The sequence below is a fragment of the Trichomonas vaginalis genome, chromosome II (genome assembly GCF_026262505.1).
Source record: "Trichomonas vaginalis G3 chromosome II, whole genome shotgun sequence".
Classification (NCBI taxonomy): Eukaryota; Parabasalia; order Trichomonadida; family Trichomonadidae; genus Trichomonas; species Trichomonas vaginalis.
Window position 1 is genome coordinate 5232482 of NC_067204.1, and position 19416 is coordinate 5251897.

The window sequence follows — 19416 nt, forward strand, 5'->3', positions numbered from 1 at the left end:
ATCAAATAGCGTTGTGACTTTGTATACATCACGATCTTGTGGTATCAGAGCTGTACTGCTGCAGACTAATTCAACTAAACATGAGCAAGATTGGGATTTCTATTCTCTGGGGTGCGAGGCTCGTCCAAAGTTCAAGCAGCTACAGTGTTTTGGATCACCTAAAGAACTTTGGGAATTCAGTTATCCGTTACTACTCTTAAATTAAAGTAGAGCACTACAGCGCATCAATCGTAATGCCTAGTCTCTCCAGTAACAAGCTGATCTGCTATATTAACTTTAAAGCCAAATCGATTCACATTGTTGCTGGTAAGTCTGATTGCTTCAGATAGAGAGCATGAATTGCTTCTTTATCATCTAATCCCCATCCCCCTTGTTCCCGATTGGATGACATGGACAATTCATCTTTCTCTAACGAAACAAAACGACACTTTTTGGCGGCTTATTGACTCAGAAAAATTTGAGAGTTAACGAATAATTTTGGCGCCAAAAATAATTTCTCTTAATTTATTAAATTTAATATACGCACATCCATAAGTTATGCTATTTTTTCTATTTATTTTGTTCTAAAATTCTAAATATTTTTTTTTCATAACATAAAATATGATGTCTAGTCTCATTTACATAACAACATGCCTTAGAATAGGTTTTTTATTCTTTTTGTCACTTTAAATTAAGAATAAAAAGATAATTTAAATTGAATATTTGCGATTATTCTCACTAATGCTGCTTCCTCTTTTATTAGGTAGACAACAAAAAGTTAGCCTTGGACTCCCATATCAGATTTTTGATTGGTTGCGTATATAATGAGCTGGGATTGATAGACGAAAACCCAGTGAGAAAATTTTTGACGCCACCAAAAGGAATAATTAGAAGAAAAAGTGTTTAATAAAAAATTTCAGAATTCCCAGTTAAGAATGAGATTTTCTAAATGGCTATCTTCAATGTCAAGAAAGAAGATTAAAAAACTAGGAAATCTTGCATCTCACTCATTGGAAATAGCAGGAGGTCTTTCGTCGTCTGAGGAAGGAAATCCTTGTTGATCGTTATTAACCTGAGGATTGTCCTTCGCCTGGATAGGTGCATTACATATTATAACAGGAGCATCATTATTCATTTCAAAAGAATTATGCCAGTTTTTCACTTTTTAACAAAATTTGAGAAGAAACACGTTACCGAGATTATTCAATTTTGAAGATTTATTCACATACTAGATCGACGACGATTCTAATTTTATAAGTGTGATTTTTTTGAGAAATATAGGGGGCAAACTCTTATCAAAAAAAATTGAATCAACCTAGGTTCCATCTCCATATTCTCGTAAACGAAAAAGAGGATTTGACGTAGTCAAATCCTCTCTCTCTCAAAAAGTGGACTTTACATGGCAAATTTCAAATGCATGTAAGGTCCACTTTGATCAGTTTCAGGATGGAATTGGAGGCCATGAGGTACTGACATTGCATCAGTATCTCATAGCCTCCAATCCCTTCAAAAAATGGGAGAAACTTTGGTCGAATAATTTAACATTCGGCCAAAGTTTCTCCCATAATTAATGAGAATGAAAGGGTAAGAGGCATATAGGGTCACTATATACCTCTTACCCTTTCATTTTCATTTGGAGGTCAACAAACCCGGAGTTAATTGCAAACAATTAACTCCAAATTTGTTTATGTTAAGGAAGGAATTGGAGGGTAAGAGGTACATAGTATGAATATGTACCTCTTACCCTGCAATTCCTTCTAGAAAGTTCCAAAACTTTGGGTTAATTGCAAACTATTAACCCAAAGTTTTGGAACTTTCAAGTGGAGATGGAAGGCTTTGGGGTATACATTAATATAATATACCTCAAAGCCTTCCATCTCCACTACAAATGGGAGAAACTTTGTCCGAATAGTTTAACATTCGGACAAAGTTTCTCCCATATTTCAATGTAATTGCTACCTGTGAGGTACTGACTTGAAGTCAGTGCTTCACAGGTAGCAATATCCAAAAATTTAAAAACATTTTATCAGTTCGTTAGAGAACTAGAGCCTCCTAGGTACTGAACCAGAATCAGTGCCTAGGGGACTCTAGTGATCTATATAAATCTGAGAAACTTTGAGGAAATTGTTCGACATTTCCTCAAAGTTTCTCAGCAATTTAGCGAGGAATGTTCGTTATCGTGTAGATATTTATAATATATACATGATAACAAACATTCCCCGCTAAAAGATGTAAAATCTTATAAGAAATAATTGCAAAAGAATAACAAATTACAACAAATTTTATATGAAACTGAACCTTATGAGGTAGTGATTCAAGATCACCGCCTCATAAGATTCAGTTTCAATCTCAAGTATCTCAAAAGTAAGGCTCTATTTTTTGCCATGTAAAGTGTCACTTTACTGTCAAACCGTTTTTATTGTTTTCGTTTACAACAATATAACCCGCTCGCAACATTTACGGTTGATCCAGTCACATTCCTTTCAATCCTTAAATGAATCCATATATCCCTTATGATTTCCTAACGCCAAATTGAAACAATTAATTCGGATATCCTTTCAGAATTAAAAATATGCTTGATATTTCAAGCTGAAACCAAGCTTACAATCAACTATTTATGTTACTTACTCAAAATTCCTTTAGAATAAAGATTTATGTGTTATGTCACAAAATTTTTCATTTGTGATGTTCATATAATTGCGCTTTTCGAGTAAATTTAATTCCCTCTGAGATTCAGTGGGTAGTACTAAAGTCCACGGTGGCAAGAGCGTATAACTAATATCGATTTAAGCACACTCTTAAATCGTTAATTCATTTTTTTCTCAAAATTTTGAAAACTTTATACGTTAATTGTGCTCCTTCTAAAAAGAATATAAATCATGAGTACCCGGAGCTCGTTACATAATTCTATCCGATCTAAAACGAGTTCCAGATCGAGGGTGCCTGCTGCTTCAAGTATGTGGGATGAATTTAACCAAACAACAGACAAACCTTCGACTCCTTCTCAAAAATTTCTCGAAAAGAAAGGCGAAGACCCAAATTTTGTGAGACTTCATCAAAGAGTATTGCGAGATCTCAAATACACTGATATGGATATTGCGGCTTCGATAATACAAAACTGTTGGAAAAAATATCGAATTAAATCTTACTTCTTAGCATTTATTAGAAAATATAAAGCAATACATCAACGTTCATACAGTTCTTTTTTCTACAATTTAGCAATACAGAGAATGACAGACCCGGAAAAAAGGAAAAAATTTTTCGATATCATAGCACGTCGTCTATTATGGGGCCGCAAATTATCACGAGATTATCACATGCTTACTTATGACCAATGGAATGTCTGCAATCTCTATTTAGTTCCAAATTTTATCGATGACCAGAAACTTGTTCAATTTGTTCGCAAAATATACTATCAAAAGATGCGTACAATGCTTTTGGACTGGTTTATCATTACACGTCGAAATGCAAAACGAAGAAAGGTCATGTCAAATTTTCATATTGTAAACGCAAACAGATCTGAACTCAAACAGCTCTATGTTCCATTTATATTATGGAAATTTATTACCAAAAATGTCTATTTTGATCGTACAGAATACACACACATACCAGAAATTCAAAATTACAATCAATCTCTCATAAACCAAGAAAAAATTCGTAAAAATGCAGATAAACAGCATTTGTTTTTCGTAGGAAAGCGCGTTTTACAAGCTCTTTTTCAGAAGAAACTTCAGAAATATCATGATAGAGAACAAGAAAAGTTTGGCGATGAGTACAATCTCAAGAGATGCATGAAATACGCATGCAAAGCGTGGATTAGAACTGTTTCTGTGCGAAAGGACATGATTAAAACCAAAACTTTGGCTTTATCTAAATGGCACAACGTTGTGAACTCTAAGCAGCAGCTCCAGAAGCTGTTAAAGATGTTTGAGGAGCGGCATAAAGTATATTTGAAGTTGTTCATGTTGAATGTTTTCAAGAAAAACCTTCAAATTAATACAATCTTGCACACACATGGATACATCAAGATCCAAGCTTTGCCAAGTCTCGCTAGATTTTTTGTTCATGCAGTTGCAGGTAACGATACACTTGCATGTCTCTCATCAGCATTATATGGCTGGCTTACATACGTAAGGCGTCGTAAGAACTGGCAGCAGTTTGTTGCAGCGAATATACAGAGCACAAACTACAACCACACAAAAGGAAAAGCACTGGCAGCATTGAGATTCAGAAGATATCCTCCTCTTCCATATGGATTTGTTGCTCCTCATTTTCAAATGCAAACGTACAAAATTTATAAAGCCGCTGTCAACCACCAGATCTCTCCATTCCTCATTCTGAGCAACCCAGAGAGTTCAGATATTGAAGAAAAGATTAAAAACGCGAAAACGAAATACGAAAGGAGAGAAATGTTTTTTATGGCGTGGAAATCGACAAAACAAGATTTGTCTCTTTTTATGAGAATTGCATTAGTTGCAAATGCGCGCGCCAGAGATTTTAAGAAGAGAACTGAGTTGCTTGTTGATGAAAGAATGATGAAATCGTATGAGAGATCTCTTTTGACTCTGAAATCTCTGAATTTGGCTTCAAAGGAAAATTTCGAAAAAGTTCAACTGGAGATCAAGAAAAACAATGAAAAAGCTTTGAGGAATTCAACAGCAAGCATCAGAAGAATGATGATGCTGATCACAGCGCTGGATTCTCATCAAGCTGCCATTGATTTAGAAAAACTGGATCCGTTTTTCAGAACAGTCAAAAATGTGACACTTGTTGACGATGTACAGAAAGCATCCGAACAGTTATCAACTGTTTACACTCCATTGACTGATATTGCGGCAATGGGTCGAAGTTTTCCAGAGTTCAAAGGAGAAATTTCGAATTTTGAGCGATTGACAGTACATAAAAGCGGATTTGACAAACAATACGAAGAAATGAAAGTAATCATATTTATTGAGAAGAAGAGATCAATGGCAACACAAGCAGCTACTTCGCATTTCAGTAATATCTTGAACAGAAATGATTCAACAATTGAAAATGCTGCAAAAAATGCAACTTCAACAAAAATCACCACATTTGCAAAGAATTACACAGAAGATGTTTCGATAAAGAAGGGAGATGGAACCATTGACAAATACTCGAAGATGTTTCCTCAATATGGAAACAAAAGGAAACTGAGAGTCAGTATGTCAAAATCTTTTCAACTCGATGACAAGAACCAAAAAGAAGAAGAAAGTGACGATGAATTCATTGGCCTAAAAATATCAAGAGATAGCACAAAAGCAACACTTTCCTCTGACTCTTTAAGCAGATCAAGCTTCTTCAACATCGGAGGATTCGAGAACGCTTTGAAAGCTTCAGCCGCAAAAATGTTGGAGATTAAAAAAGATGAAAGGCCCGACAACCAAATGCCTCAAATTGATGAAATGTCTTCAGAATCAGAAGAAGATTTTATTGAAGAAAATATTCCACAGAAAAGTGACACAAAAAGTGACATCAAGAAAGTCACAAAACAGAATTCGAAGAAGATCAATTTCGGGGATGGTTTTGATGATACTATCATGAGAAGTGCCCTGAAATCAAATGATTTCGATGATCCTGATGTAAATAACCGCTACAAAACATTCCTTCAAATCATGTTTGGAAAGCAAGGAAAAGATTCTCCTAATGCAATCCAAATACAGCAGATCAAAAGAAAAATCATACAAGACTACAAGAACAGGAAATGGGCAGCACCAGGCATCATTACTCAAGGTGTAAACAGACCTGTTTCGAGTGTCGTAGAAAGTTACAGGAGAGACAGGAAAAAATTAAATTGTGAATTTACATCAGAAAAATTGACAACAAAAAACAAAATTTTGTCTGATAAAGAGATGCCTAAAGAGTACGAAACGAAATATAACTCAAAAAAGTACTACACAAATTCAGATTTCTCTGATAACGACGAAAATGAAGAGGAAGATGAAGAAAATATTCAAAATCAGGAAGAAGAAGATAAAAGTGACAAAAACCGCCAGAGTTTTGTAAACACTTTCAAAGATGACGACAGATTCCAGCAGGAGAGGATGAAGGAGAAAGAGGAGCTTGAGAGTGAATCAGATGAAGACATAATTAATGATAAAAATAGTCAAGATGACACACAAATTGATGCCGCTGCTCAACAGATAACAAAAAGTGATGATTTCAATGTCACTTCTGATTACATTCCTGGCGTTGGCTACACAATCAAAGACGAAGAAGGCAATGTCATTGGATATGATCCAACAGGAAAATCAGCAACATCAAATCCAGATGAAAAAATTGTTAAAAAATTTATTGATAATGGTGTTGCACTTAAAAGTGTCAATAAAGTTGTACATCATATCATCAACGAAATGGCGAGAACAGAGAGCGAGATCTCTTTCGTCGAAGTTGACTCTTTAGGACCTCCTGAATTAGATTTGTCTCAACTAATTCCGCCAAAGGAAGAAGAACCTCCAAAACCCCCAGAAAAACAATCCGAACCTCCTAAAAAGAAATGGACAAAACATGGACCACCTCCTAAATCGCGACGACCGATTGTAATCCCTCGCATGCAAACAATTAAGCCATCAATGGCGAAGTTTTTGTTTGATGATGACAACATGACAAAAATCATTTACGATGAAGGAGGAGTCACAAGAATTGAAGGTGAAATGCGTCCTCCAGAGCAGCCTCGCGAAAAGAAGAAGTGGTTTCCTGGAGTTCCAGATCATCATGTTTCATATTTCGTTGAAGACCAAGTTGTCAGCTTTCCTGGTGGCGGAAGGCAAATTTCTGGAAAACCTCACAATTTCACTAGTCCAAGGATAAACTCGGTTAAAAACAGAGGCATCACAAAGCCAATTGTTTCAATGAACAATAGGCCATTGACAGCGACGAAAATTGAGAAAAAGAAGACTAACTACAAAGATCCACTTGATGTCGTAAGAGGTACATTGATACACCTCACAAGTATGATGGAAAACAACGACAAAGAAATTTACAAGAAGTTCACACACAGAGTTAGATCAATGAACAAAAGACCGCCACCTCCAAAGAAAATTGGAGATCCACAGAGTGACATAAAGACTGTTGAATTTTCTGATTTCATACAGAATATCTACGTCAGGTTATCCAAGGATCATAACACAGAAACAGCAGCAAACACTTTGATATCGACTGCTAGACAACATCAAAGCTTTCTGCCTGTTTTACAAAAAACAGTTTCTCGAATGTTTGCAAGGCCTAAAACAACTCTTGCAAAAGCAGAAATGCCAAGAGTCAATGACCAACCGAACACCAAATCTACTGCAAAGTTCATAGACATATCATGGTACACTGAGGACCCTTATTACAAGGCTGTTGCTCTTCAATTCGCTGATGACAATTCAACTTTGAACGCTGTTATCGCACCAACATTTGAGAACACTCCTAAGAAGAGAAGTGCGAGACCAAGCACTTCAATAGATAAGAGGAAAACATGGGATGATGTATTGAAAGATTACTCTTTAGGAGATATGATGTTAGTTACACCAGTTGACAAATAATTTTTGTATTTTAGTATTAAATATTTTTGTTTGTATTTTTTAAGTAACAACAATTGATGAAAATGCTTTGGGGGTGTTGCTTCGGTTTAAAATTGCAGTACAGTCAATTTTTTTCCCCTCATAACTATCTTTCTAATGATTGTGATTCATTTCATAAGGAAACTTCTTATAAAATAATATATATTTACAATGAACAATACCAATTTTTGAATAAGTATCCAAGTTATTATAGTTCAAATTGAATGTGGTACACAAATGAAATCTAGTGAATCTATTATAATCAATAAATGAAATATTTGGAATTGGTTTTGGAAAATATCCTGTGATTGATGTTGCAACACCAACTTTGATGGCTTCAATTGCAAGGTTAATGTCAACAAGAAAATTCTCGTGATGATTAAATAGATGAACAATATAAATAACTTTGAGTTGAGCAGATAAAAGTGTGTACACAACTGCAAAGCCAAACATATTGTTACTTGCAATAATTATTGTTATGCACAAAACTTGTTTTAATTGCATTACTTCAATTCACCAAATTGATTTGCATATGCATCTTTGTAGATCGCTATTTTTCCTTTGAAACAGTTTACCCAGTCTCTTGCATTATCAATTCCATATCTAGGTATATATTCAAGCTTTCTATAATATTAGCTGTAATTAACTTGATCGAAGTTCTTCAAAAAGACAAAGAAATTTCCGTCTGGTGGATTTTCGTCTGTGAAATTCTGAATAATCAATTGATCAATATACTCTGGGCATAGCCCATTTTTAATGTGTCTTAAATAGTGAATAGATAGTGATTAGCTAAGATATATTTGTATTTTTTTTTTAGTTCATCCAATGTTTCGATTCTATTCATAATAAAATCTGATAACGCTATTTCACATAAGATCTATATCTCAAATTATCATTAATCTTTATCATTTGTTTATTGCAATAAATGTCAAATGAAGCAACTCTCTCCGCAATAAAAAAATTCACAAGCAAATATGAAGAAATATTGTTTTATACAGATGGAGAAATCTTCACAACTAAGGAAAAATACGTTCCTTGCACTGCTGTTGTTTCGACATCAATTATTTACGTATTTAAGTACCATTTTGGCGGAAAAATGAATTTAAAGCAGAGAGTTTCCATTCATGATCTTAAAGAAATCAGGTATTTAACAAGTTTAGCTCGTTTATTTGTTACTGAAGACACCTCTTTCAATATTCAACTTGAAAAGATCCAGGAGTTCGAAACAAGTATCATGGTTGCCATGAACAAGTTTAATTACTCTTCAAATTGCCCATTAATAATTCAATTCACAGGATATCCCGATGAACCACCGAAAGCACCTCAATTACAACAGCGCCCAGAGAACTTAATACTTTCCCGTTATCATACATTAATAACAAGGTTCACAGGACAGTCACATTTAGCTTTAAAGAATACTTACTTATTCTTTGAGTCAACATACCGCACATCGATCACTTTTGACGATAAAATTAGTGATCCCGAGTATACAGAGTACATTTCGGTACCAATTGCTCATGAATCTTTATTACGCTATTTAAACTTCAATAACTTCGCAACAAATGGCATAAACTTCATTCTTCGTGATATTATATACGGTACGAAGTCAATTACAACGATTACTTTGAGAAATTACGCATCAAAATTAAATCCAACGGTAATTGAATTCTCTAAGTCATCAAATCCATCAATTATAGCATGGACATTCGAGAATTGCTTCGAAAACGCTAACGATTTCCTCGAATTCTTTGAATCTTTTTCTCAATATCAAGGAACTATCCAATGCCTTACAATTCGTAATGTATCCCTTACTACTGGCGTTATCAGAGCATTTGGCAACTTATTGAAGTCATCACGATGCTTTGTAGACATGGAATCCTTGATTTTAGATAACATTTCATGTGGAGCATCGAATGGTTTAGAAATATTCAATACAATCGACCAAGCGGCCAAGTTTCTCACAAAACTTACGAATTTTTCATGTTCTGGGTGGGAATCTACGATAGTTCAGCCCAGAATCACTTTAGGATCGCCTTACGAGATCACTGCATGCCAAGGATTGCGTCACATCGCATTAACTCATTCTTCATTTGCAGAAAGTGAAGGATTTTTGCAATTTCCTCCAAATCTTTGCGAAATCGACGTAAGTTACTGCGTTTTCTCATCGGCATCACTAATAGCGTTCATAAGATCAATTAAAGAGTTCGGAAAGAACTTAACTGTCAATTTAACTGCGATTCAAATGAAAACTACAGAATGGCAAGCTTTTTATCGCGATTGCTCAACATTGATAGGCATAAACAACATCATAGAACTTAATTACAGCAGTAACCAGTTTCCTCAGGACTTTGAGAAGGTTTTTTGCCAAATTTTTGTAACTCCAACACTTAAATTCATAAATTTATCAGACATTTTCACTCCAGAGAGCATATCTAAGCTATTCTACATCATTGATCAGCTCGCACAGATCGATTTGTACGGAATTACGATTGATGGAACTGATCAACACAGATTAGGAGATTCTTTAGTAGATTTAGTTCTCAATCTGCGTAAAATAAAGAGCTTAGAGTTCCTTGCTATCTCAAACCACTTAGTTTCCGACCAAGCAACAGTAAATCTTTATAAACATCTCCCTGCCCTCAAAATGATCCACGAATTGACGGTAGATGGTACAGAAAATCTCGGAAGAGTCAATTTCTTTGGTTTCTACAAGAGAATTTGGATGCCGAAGAATATTTTGTCAATTGGATTTCCAATTATCGACTACAAGCGTTTGTTTTCGAAGAAAGAGGCTATCGTTCAAGAGTTTGGATCAGAGAGGTGCCAAGCATGGTGGGAAGTCATGTTTTCGAAGCAAAATGTCTCAAATTCTTTCATAAGATCCGAATTTTACAGAAGGAACTTGAAATTTGTCGAATTCGCAAAGTTCCTTGTTTCATTCCCTATTCCACTCCGCTTCCCAAGAGCCGACAACCACTTCTTCCACTTCAATTGGCCTGAATCCGCCATGAATCAAAAGTCACTTTTTGACGAAGAATTTCTTGAAACAGACTCTTTCGTTACACGTCAAATTGCATCGATGACGACTGTTTTCCAGCCTCCGAAATTCGAAGGACCGTCGGAAATCACGATTCCTCTGATTTTGAGAAGATATTTCGGAACAGAGCAATTCAATGTAAAGAGAAACATCGTGGAGATCAAAGAAGACCACTCCGAACTAATCAGAGAGGACTTTATCAAGTCTCATTACGATATGATCAACGTAAACATGGCTTCTCTTCTAATTGACGTCGACAGGATCTGTGACATGCTCGAACAACTTGCAGAAGAGGAAACAGACCTCACATGTAAGGTAGAAGATGAAAAACCGCCGGAAATCATCAATCAAGCTGAATTAAATTTCTTCAGGAACGAACTTAGAGCTCTACAGAAGGACACAATGTACGATGATTCGCTTCAAACTCGTACAAGACGTGGAACTTTCGTTATTTCTCATAATCAAATGGAAACTCAGAGTAAAAAGATGGTTTCCATCAAGAATGTCACTAGACGAGAGATGAAGAAGTCTATGTCAATTGCTTTGAATGAAGATTACGTCGCTTTGCTGAATCAAATTCAAAAAGATGGCGTAATCGTGAAAGATTTGGAACAAATGACATTGGCAAGACTCAGAAACATTGCTTACTACGATAACAAGATAGACAAGCAACAAGATGAGTCCCTAACGATGCCAAGACCTTATCCTGTTTCAGATTTCACTCTTGATGAGTCAATTCAAGCAGCTGTTGACGGGAAAAGAGTCCCTGATTCAGAGAATGACAAATTCTCAATGACACTGGACGAAGTTCAGACAGAAAACAAGTTTGCGGAAGATGATCTCGAAATTCAGGCCAAAGCTTTCTCTGTTGAGGCCAAATCGAAGAATATTTTCTTCCAGCGCAAGGGATCTTTCATCCTTCCGCCGATGAATCCAATGGAAGACTCAAATTTGATGTCATCTCCACTGATAATGCCAACAATCGATGGACAAAGTCCAAATGGAAGCGTCTCTACCTTCGAATTGCCCGAATCTCCTCCGGAATCACCAGAAAAAGAACAAAGATCTCCAATTTTCATTATAAAGCCAACAATTCCAAGCAGTACGCCCGTACAAACGAATTTTCCAGAGAACCAGCCAGTTCTTCCACCTCCAATTCCAATTTCGACAAAAATACCAAACAATCAAAGTCCGAATCCGCCTCAAATTCGGCCACCTCCTGTTATTTCTTTCGCTCCTCCAAATATTCCACCTATTATTCGTCCAAAAGTTGCTAATTCCGAATCAGATGATAACAGTGAGGACTTTTCCATGCCTCCGATCGGCCAAAATACTCCTCCTCTTGTTACTCCACCCCATATCAACATTCCTGTCATTAATCCTATCTCTATTCCTCCTCCAAAGATACCAGAACAGAAACCAATTAGTTCACAGTCATCGGAAGACGAAGGAGACTTCTCAATGCCACAAATTGTGTCCTCTCCTACAAAAATTGTCATTCCTCCGCCACCTCCTCCATCAAATCCAGAAAATCCAAATTCAATTAACGCTTTTGACCGACCAGACTTCGTTCTACCACCTAATCTATCAAGTAGTTTCAATGTATCTGATCAGGGCTACCAACAACCATCTCCTCCAGTTATTAAACCAAATCAAGTTCCGACGAAGGTGGTGGACAGTTTGGCACCGACTGTTCCTCACTCATCACAGCCGGTTAAACCAATTTTCATCCCACCAAATATTTCTCCACCTCAATATCAAAATAATTCTGGCCAAAATTCTCCAAAACCTCCAACCATTACTCCCCCACCTGTGATAACACCACCAATTGTTCCACAGAACCAGCCGTTGGATTCTTTGATGCCTGGACCTGCATTAAAAACTCCTGTCATCATCCCTCAGTCGAAATCTCCTCCTCCTGTTATTTCTCCACCATCTCCAACTAAACCATTGGATTCTCTGATGCCAGGAGTCGTAATTCCACCGAAATTACCTGTAATTGTGCCTCCGCCACCTCAAAAACAGCCAGATGATGAAAGCCCATACGAATTACCACCAAGTTTGGCAAGCAACTTAGATATCAAGGATAAATATGTTCCAAATATTCAAAATCTGAATTTACCACCTCCAGAACCAGTTGCGCCTGTTATAATTCCTCGTAAAATGGAATCAACTGAATATTCTTCATCGTATTATTCTGATTATTCTGATTCTGGACCAATTGAGATGCCAAATCTTCCTCCACCACTAAAAGAGTCACTTAGCAAAGATAGTATTCCTATTCCACCTCCAACTGAAGAGCCTCCAGCCGTTATTTCTCCTCCAAATGAAGAAAAAGAGCTGACAACTGAAATTCCTCTTCCTCCTCCAATAGAAGAGTTACCTCAATCGAAATCTGGCGAATACTACTCTAGTTATTACTCAGAAACAACTCAAGAAGATGAGGGAAACAACGAAGACTTGTATGAATCGAAATTGTCTTTCCTTCCTGGAGTTTCTCAGCCACTAATTGAAGAAGTAGAGAATCCGAAACCGAAAAAAGAAGAAAAGAAGATCTCACCTCCAAATCCGAGATTATTCGACTCGTTAATGCCACAAACTCCTCCTCACATCGACCAGAAACCATTCCAAAGACCTGTTTCTGTTTCTCCTACGCCGCCTACAATTGTCTCTCCTCCATCTATTTCTCCACCTGTCATTGTTCCTCCGACCATTCCAACTGTTGGAGTGCGACCTGTCGTAGTTCCTCCATCGATTGCAAAACCGAACATTCCACAACCATTTGTGCCTCCTGTCATCAACAAACCAAACATACCTTCGCCTTCTGTGCCTCAGCTTAACTCAGAGAGATTCTCTGTGCCAACAATACCTAAGAAAGATTAGGACCTTTATTCCTCGATCCTAAAGTACAAAGATCCTGATTTAATCGATATTAAATTTCAATTATCTTCTAAAACATTGTTTTTTAATCTTCAATTTTAGATGATACGATTCTACAATCTATATGTCCATCATTAAACGTACTCCTACTTCTCAATGATAGAGCAGATAATGGAATTATTAAAAAAAAATTGAGAGTGGGACAATTCTAGAAGTTAATGTTTCAAAAACAAAGCATAGCAATCTTTCTAATTCTTTTCTTCATCTTTAATGAAGTGATGGTTATGTATCCTATAACAAGAACCAAATTTGGATATGCATTGTGGGAAATTAACGTTAGATATAAAGCTCCCAAATCAAAGTTTATTTCTTTATTCAAGTTAAATCAAACTTTTACCAATAAAAGAAAGGATTTAGTACTGTTCTACGGAGAAAAAATGAAAGATTTCGTTCCCCAAATATTACCAATAACCGATTTTTTAAATGATCAATCTAATCACTTCCATGGCAATTTTGTACGTGCAAAAAATATGTACGTATCAGGAGGATATATCATAACAGACGGAATTACGATTTATCAACTACGAGACTGTACTGGAGCAGATTTTATGTTTAAAAATAATCCAGGTAGAGTGATTGGCCATTACACGGATGTTTTATTGGTCGGTCATGTAGCTACAAACATATTTGCACATTTTATCAATGAACTTATGAACCCGACTCTTCTCTTCCCTGAAGAAATCCGAAAAAAGTCGCATCTCGTAGTTAAAGGGCCTCCTAATATGTGGAAAGATATTACATCATTGTTCGGATTTGAAGGAAGAACAATTCTTCTTACAAATAGCGATTGGATATATTGCGAGAATCTTTATACGATAATTGAACCAAGTCCTCACGGAGGATTTTACGGACCTGCACTATATCACCTTCATGGACTTTTTAGAGAAAAATTTAATCTGACACATATAGTTCCGACCAAAATTGGGTTTTTGAATAGAAAAGGCAAGCTAAGGATCATATCTAACTATGATGTTTTAATTGAAGCCGCAAAAAAGAAATATCCAAAAGAAATCTTCTTTTCTATTCCAGATACGTTAGTAGCATTTGAAGCTGCTAAGACATATGCATCATGCAGAATACTTATGACAGTCACTGGCTCATCTTGTATCAATGTTATTTATATGGCTGAGAAAACATGTATAATTAAACTCACCAGCCCTACAGTTGATATGTGTAATATCATTGTGCCGAATTCTCTGAATATCTATCAAGTTAATCTGTATTATCCAACAATGTCAATGTATTCTCCATCAGTAACTGCTCTTGATATTAATGAGTCATTGAAAGCATTAGAATTGGCCTTTTATGTCACAGAACATAACAAATGGCCAACAATCAAAGAATTCAAATTTATTATGTAATTTATTTCTCATTTTTGTTATTTATATATATATATATATATATTAAAATCTATCTATTTGTAAATTCATAGAAAAATTGTGTTATAATAAGGATTTATAAGTAAAATATTAATTCAATTTGAAAAGAAGTAAACTCATTAATAGGAAATTGGCATGAACTATTATCATGGAGAACAATTCGTCTACAATTCAGTCATGTTCACTGCAAAGTTTCAACTTATTGGATGCGAACTCCCAAACTCAAAATATTTCCATCTCCTGTTTTTTTGTTACATTACTGCTGAATACCTCACAAACATTCTCCATTCCGGTGTATTGATAATGAAATGTTTTCAACCGAGTCACAATTGAATTTTTTTTTTTGATAGTTCTGTTTTTTATTTGAGGCGAACCTAAAAAATTAATAGCTGTGAACAAATTATCCGATATCAATTTTTTTAGAATCCATCTAAGGGTTGAAGTAATGATCTTAAATCCAAGAATTTCCAAGAAGAAGACTATATTTTCCTGAAAGAATCTACAAGGCAATATACCGCTGTTCAAATCAGTGATACTGCATTGAAAATTACAAGTTTAAATTACATCACGCATTAAAAAAAATTGTAAACCATTCAAAAATCGGTATTCATGTCAGTTACACTCAAAATTGAATTAAAGAGTTTCTTCATATGTCAGAAATTGAGACTCATCCATGACTCTATATGTATAACTTTATTAAACGACAAATTTTATACATAATTTCAGAAGATTCATGAATTTTGATTGATTCGACTATATGATGCTGTTGTTTATTAAAGTATTAAAAGAATTTGATAATGGGTATGGTAAATATATGCTGGAATGAGGAATTTATATAAAAGTAGCTCTTTTGTGCATGTTTAGATGATGTTTATATAGATATTTGTTAATAATATAATGAAAAAAAGTAAACAAGTGGAAAATTTAAAACTAAACAGCATATATTTTACTTTTTATCATTGTTTACAGGTTCCACTGTGCGACTACCGACATCATTCCAATCACAACTCAAAACTGTACCATGCGATTCATAATAACTTTTCATAATAGCTCTTTTCTGTTCGTCTGTAGCATTAGCATATATTCCTTGAAGAAATTCACCAAAATCTTTTTCATGTTTTTCTTCTTCTTCTTCAACATCGACTTTTTGCCATTTTTGGTATAGTGGTTTTAATGTTTCTCCTTTGGCTTCTGCCTGAGGCCAGTTTTCTGTAACTTGTTTTTCGAAAGAAATTTCGATTTTCTTTGATCCGTTATCAATCTTTTTAGAATCAGGCTTGATTTCCTTAAAGAATTCCCATGACTTGACATATTCTTGTCCATCAACTGTTAATTTAACTGCAACTTGTTTTTCATTCGCAATTACATCGACCAACTCAACATTTTTGCCACCTTTATAGACAGTAACAGCTGCACTTTTGATTGTTTGGAATGAATCGTTTCTTAATGGAAAATCTGTCATAATTTTTTCCAGTTTACTAATTGTCGTCACTTTTTCTGTAAGAAAATTGTTCTGTCGCGTTTAAAATTGTTTTTTGGAAAATCGAATTCATCAAAAACAGATGAATTTTAATCCTCAATAAATTTTGAATTTAATTTGATACTTTTTTTCAATGATTTACAAAAAATGGTCTTATATAAAATTATGAATACCACTATAGAAGAATTCGGAACACTTATCAATGAATTTTCTGGATCTTCTGAACACTCAGCAGATGCCAGAATAGCCCTTGAAAATATGTTAAGTTCAAAGCCAGAACTCATTAATTTATGCTTAAATTATCTAAATTCTTCCGGACTGACAGAGACAAATATAACAAGCGCAATCACAGTTCTCATTAGAGCAATAACACCATTCTCTATGCAAGACTTAAATGAACTTAGAAACATTTTAAACGCTAACGAAGAATTTACACAATTTATGGTAGCAATTGCAGACAAATTAATGCACACCGAAGAAAGCTCTTCATTCCAGCACAATGGTGCTGCCTTATTTGCTCGTGTTTTTGGCTTAGAACCAGATTTATTAATTGGAAATCTCGAAGAAATCTGCGCTGATCTTGGAAACGTCTCATTTTCTATTAACATGACCTACATTACTGTTCTTGATGAATTATTTGCGTTAAGAAACATCCAGGAGTTTTTTGAAAAAGATAATCAACCTGTTATCCATATTTTCCAGCATCTTGCATCCAAAGTTGTCGATGTTGCCTCTTCTCCATCAGATTGTGAGATTGAACTCAGATATTACGCAATAAAGACATTAAACAACCTCCTTTACACCTGCAGAAACAAAAAGGTTCAAACACACTTCCTCGGCATCTTCGAAATCTTAATGACTCCAGAAAGAATCGAGTTTCTCTTCTCAATCCAAGAAGCCCAACTTTATACAGCAATTATGGAACTTATGACCACAATTGTGAAAGCATATTACCATACAAACAATAAAATCCTCAACAGCGTTGCTGATAAAGCAATCGGAAGGCTTCAATTTTTCATGAATCCATTTATCGCGGAACCACTTCTTATTACGCTTACTTTCTGGCGCGAAGTCATCAACTTCGAGTTCAGGACCCTTTTCAAGTACATTACAGAGTATATTCCCGATCACGCGGTCGAAATGACCAGAAAACAAGAGGGCAGCCACTTTTACTTCGAACCACACCTAGAAATTCTTACAGAGCTTTTCATACAGATCATGGTCAATTTGGACGTAAACGACCAAGATATCGAAGATCCGATCCAAAATGCTCCATCCATGATAGCTTGTGTCAATTTGAGTGGTATGTTCGCTTTAATACCAGATTACCTATTCGAAAGATTGAAAGAAATGTGCGATTCCATGATTAAACACGCAGATGAAGATTGGCGCAATATCCATACAGCGTTACTCATTATTTATGTCCTTACATCAAAGATAGCCGATCCGAAAGAGCACAATTGCGATATTGTCACTTCAAATCGAACTTACCAAGCAATTGAGACTTATATCACTACAAAGTTCGAATTTATGACAGGATCTGCTGTAACAACAAACCAGAGAGTCAGAGAAACAGCTCTGTACGCAATTTCCGTTGCTTTGTCAAGATATCCGAATATTATGAAATCTTTTGCGGAACCATTGTTCGTCATCAACCAAATTGTTGGCGCCTTTGGCCCTGACAATGGAACACTCGATCCGTCCACAGATCCAAGAATTATCCTCAGATGTTTGGCAATTATCCAAAATATTGCCGCCTGCTTCTCCACGATGACTTACAACCATCCATTCATGGAGCAGACAAATCTCCTCGACCAAATGATCGATCGCGTTAAAGCTATTCTCGAATTACCTCAAATGAAAGATGGAAACAACGTAACTCAAATCAAACACGCGTACGAAGCCATAAATACACTTATACTCCATGCTCCAAGACAGGAAGAGCATTTCAAGTCCTTGTTGTTCAAGTTTTGGGAAGAAGCTCCAAATAACTTCTTCGATCAGTCATTAAATCCTTTGGTAATGCATATGAGAGTTGCCGGTATCATTTCCAACATCACTTGTTTGATTACTCGTCTTCCAAACGATATTGATTATACTCCTATAGTTAATGGCATCATTGAGATGATAGATACACAGCTTGCACCTATTATCGAAGAATGCTTGCTTACTTTGACCTCAATTTTGGTCAGATTAGATCCAAATTCTGATCTTTTCGTTTCAAGTATCCAAACAATCATAGAAAAGATCCACGCGGCCTTGGATCTCAAGGAGACCAACTCTATTAACTCTGCTTGCACTCTTATCAATACTTTGTGGCAAAAAGTCGGACCACTCCTCGACGAATTTTTCAAAGGAATGGTCGACCACTTATTTGCCCTTATTTTCGATGAATCGATGCTTCCTGAGACAACTCCTCCACTTTTGATCGCATTATCCAACGTTTTGATGGGAATGGTACCTGCTGATCACAAGGAAAATCCATTTGTGGAAACTATCCTTAATGATGAAGAACTTCTCGGAAAATTCAGATCAATTATGACAAATTACAGAGATAACACTCAATTAAGCTCTGTTGACAAATCTAGCATTGATCAGGCCTCAGCAGTAATGACTAGTATCTGTGTGGCCTTCAGAGCTTACGCCAAACTTTGGTATAGAAAGGAAGCTCTTAATTTCGAATATCAAAACGAAAAAGGATCACTTATGGAACTTTCTAAGGTATCATCAATCATTGATAAGCTTGGATACTTAAGGAAAGAAACTTATGACGCTGCTTTAGATATGTATATGGAATTTTCTTATTCATGCACAAGAAAGAACAATACGGTACTAAATAGAAGAGTGAACTACAATGTCATTGAAAAGGCAATGAAGTATAAGTCATTATATGATAAGGCAAAGAATACAAAGAAGAAATTAGGAAATACTTAATTTTTTTAGTTATTATTTTTATTTGATTTTTATATATTTTGATTTCATATAAAGAGTAAAGGTGATTATTTAAATTTTTATTAGTTATTTCTTCGAATTTTTTTA

General features: G+C 35.5%; 5 protein-coding genes across 5 annotated transcripts, besides 1 other annotated feature; 4 read left to right on the forward strand and 1 right to left on the reverse strand.

The window, feature by feature from the left end:
- Positions 1-1313: 1313 nt before the first annotated feature.
- Positions 1314-2416: a mobile genetic element.
- A 1-nt stretch (position 2417) lies between these two features.
- TVAGG3_0489530 (uncharacterized protein) lies at positions 2418-7694 on the forward strand (the record flags this gene model as incomplete). The annotated part of the gene is made up of 1 exon (XM_001309203.1): positions 2859-7523. The coding sequence occupies one exon, from the start codon at positions 2859-2861 to the stop codon at positions 7521-7523; it is 4665 nt and encodes a 1554-aa protein (XP_001309204.1).
- Positions 7695-8461: 767 nt separating this feature from the next.
- On the forward strand, positions 8462-13504 carry TVAGG3_0489540 (ribonuclease inhibitor domain-containing protein; the record flags this gene model as incomplete). The annotated part of the gene is made up of 1 exon (XM_001309204.1): positions 8467-13461. One exon carries the CDS (start codon positions 8467-8469, stop codon positions 13459-13461), a length of 4995 nt encoding a protein of 1664 aa, XP_001309205.1.
- A 172-nt stretch (positions 13505-13676) lies between these two features.
- TVAGG3_0489550 (glycosyltransferase family) lies at positions 13677-14879 on the forward strand (the record flags this gene model as incomplete). Its single annotated transcript, XM_001309205.1, has 1 exon — positions 13677-14879. One exon carries the CDS (start codon positions 13677-13679, stop codon positions 14877-14879), a length of 1203 nt encoding a protein of 400 aa, XP_001309206.1.
- An 802-nt stretch (positions 14880-15681) lies between these two features.
- On the reverse strand, positions 15682-16375 carry TVAGG3_0489560 (positive regulation of catalytic activity protein; the record flags this gene model as incomplete). Its single annotated transcript, XM_001309206.1, has 1 exon — positions 15844-16359. The coding sequence occupies one exon, from the start codon at positions 16357-16359 to the stop codon at positions 15844-15846; it is 516 nt and encodes a 171-aa protein (XP_001309207.1).
- Positions 16376-16536: 161 nt separating this feature from the next.
- TVAGG3_0489570 (armadillo (ARM) repeat-containing protein family) lies at positions 16537-19389 on the forward strand (the record flags this gene model as incomplete). Its single annotated transcript, XM_001309207.2, has 1 exon — positions 16543-19311. One exon carries the CDS (start codon positions 16543-16545, stop codon positions 19309-19311), a length of 2769 nt encoding a protein of 922 aa, XP_001309208.1.
- Positions 19390-19416: the final 27 nt, after the last annotated feature.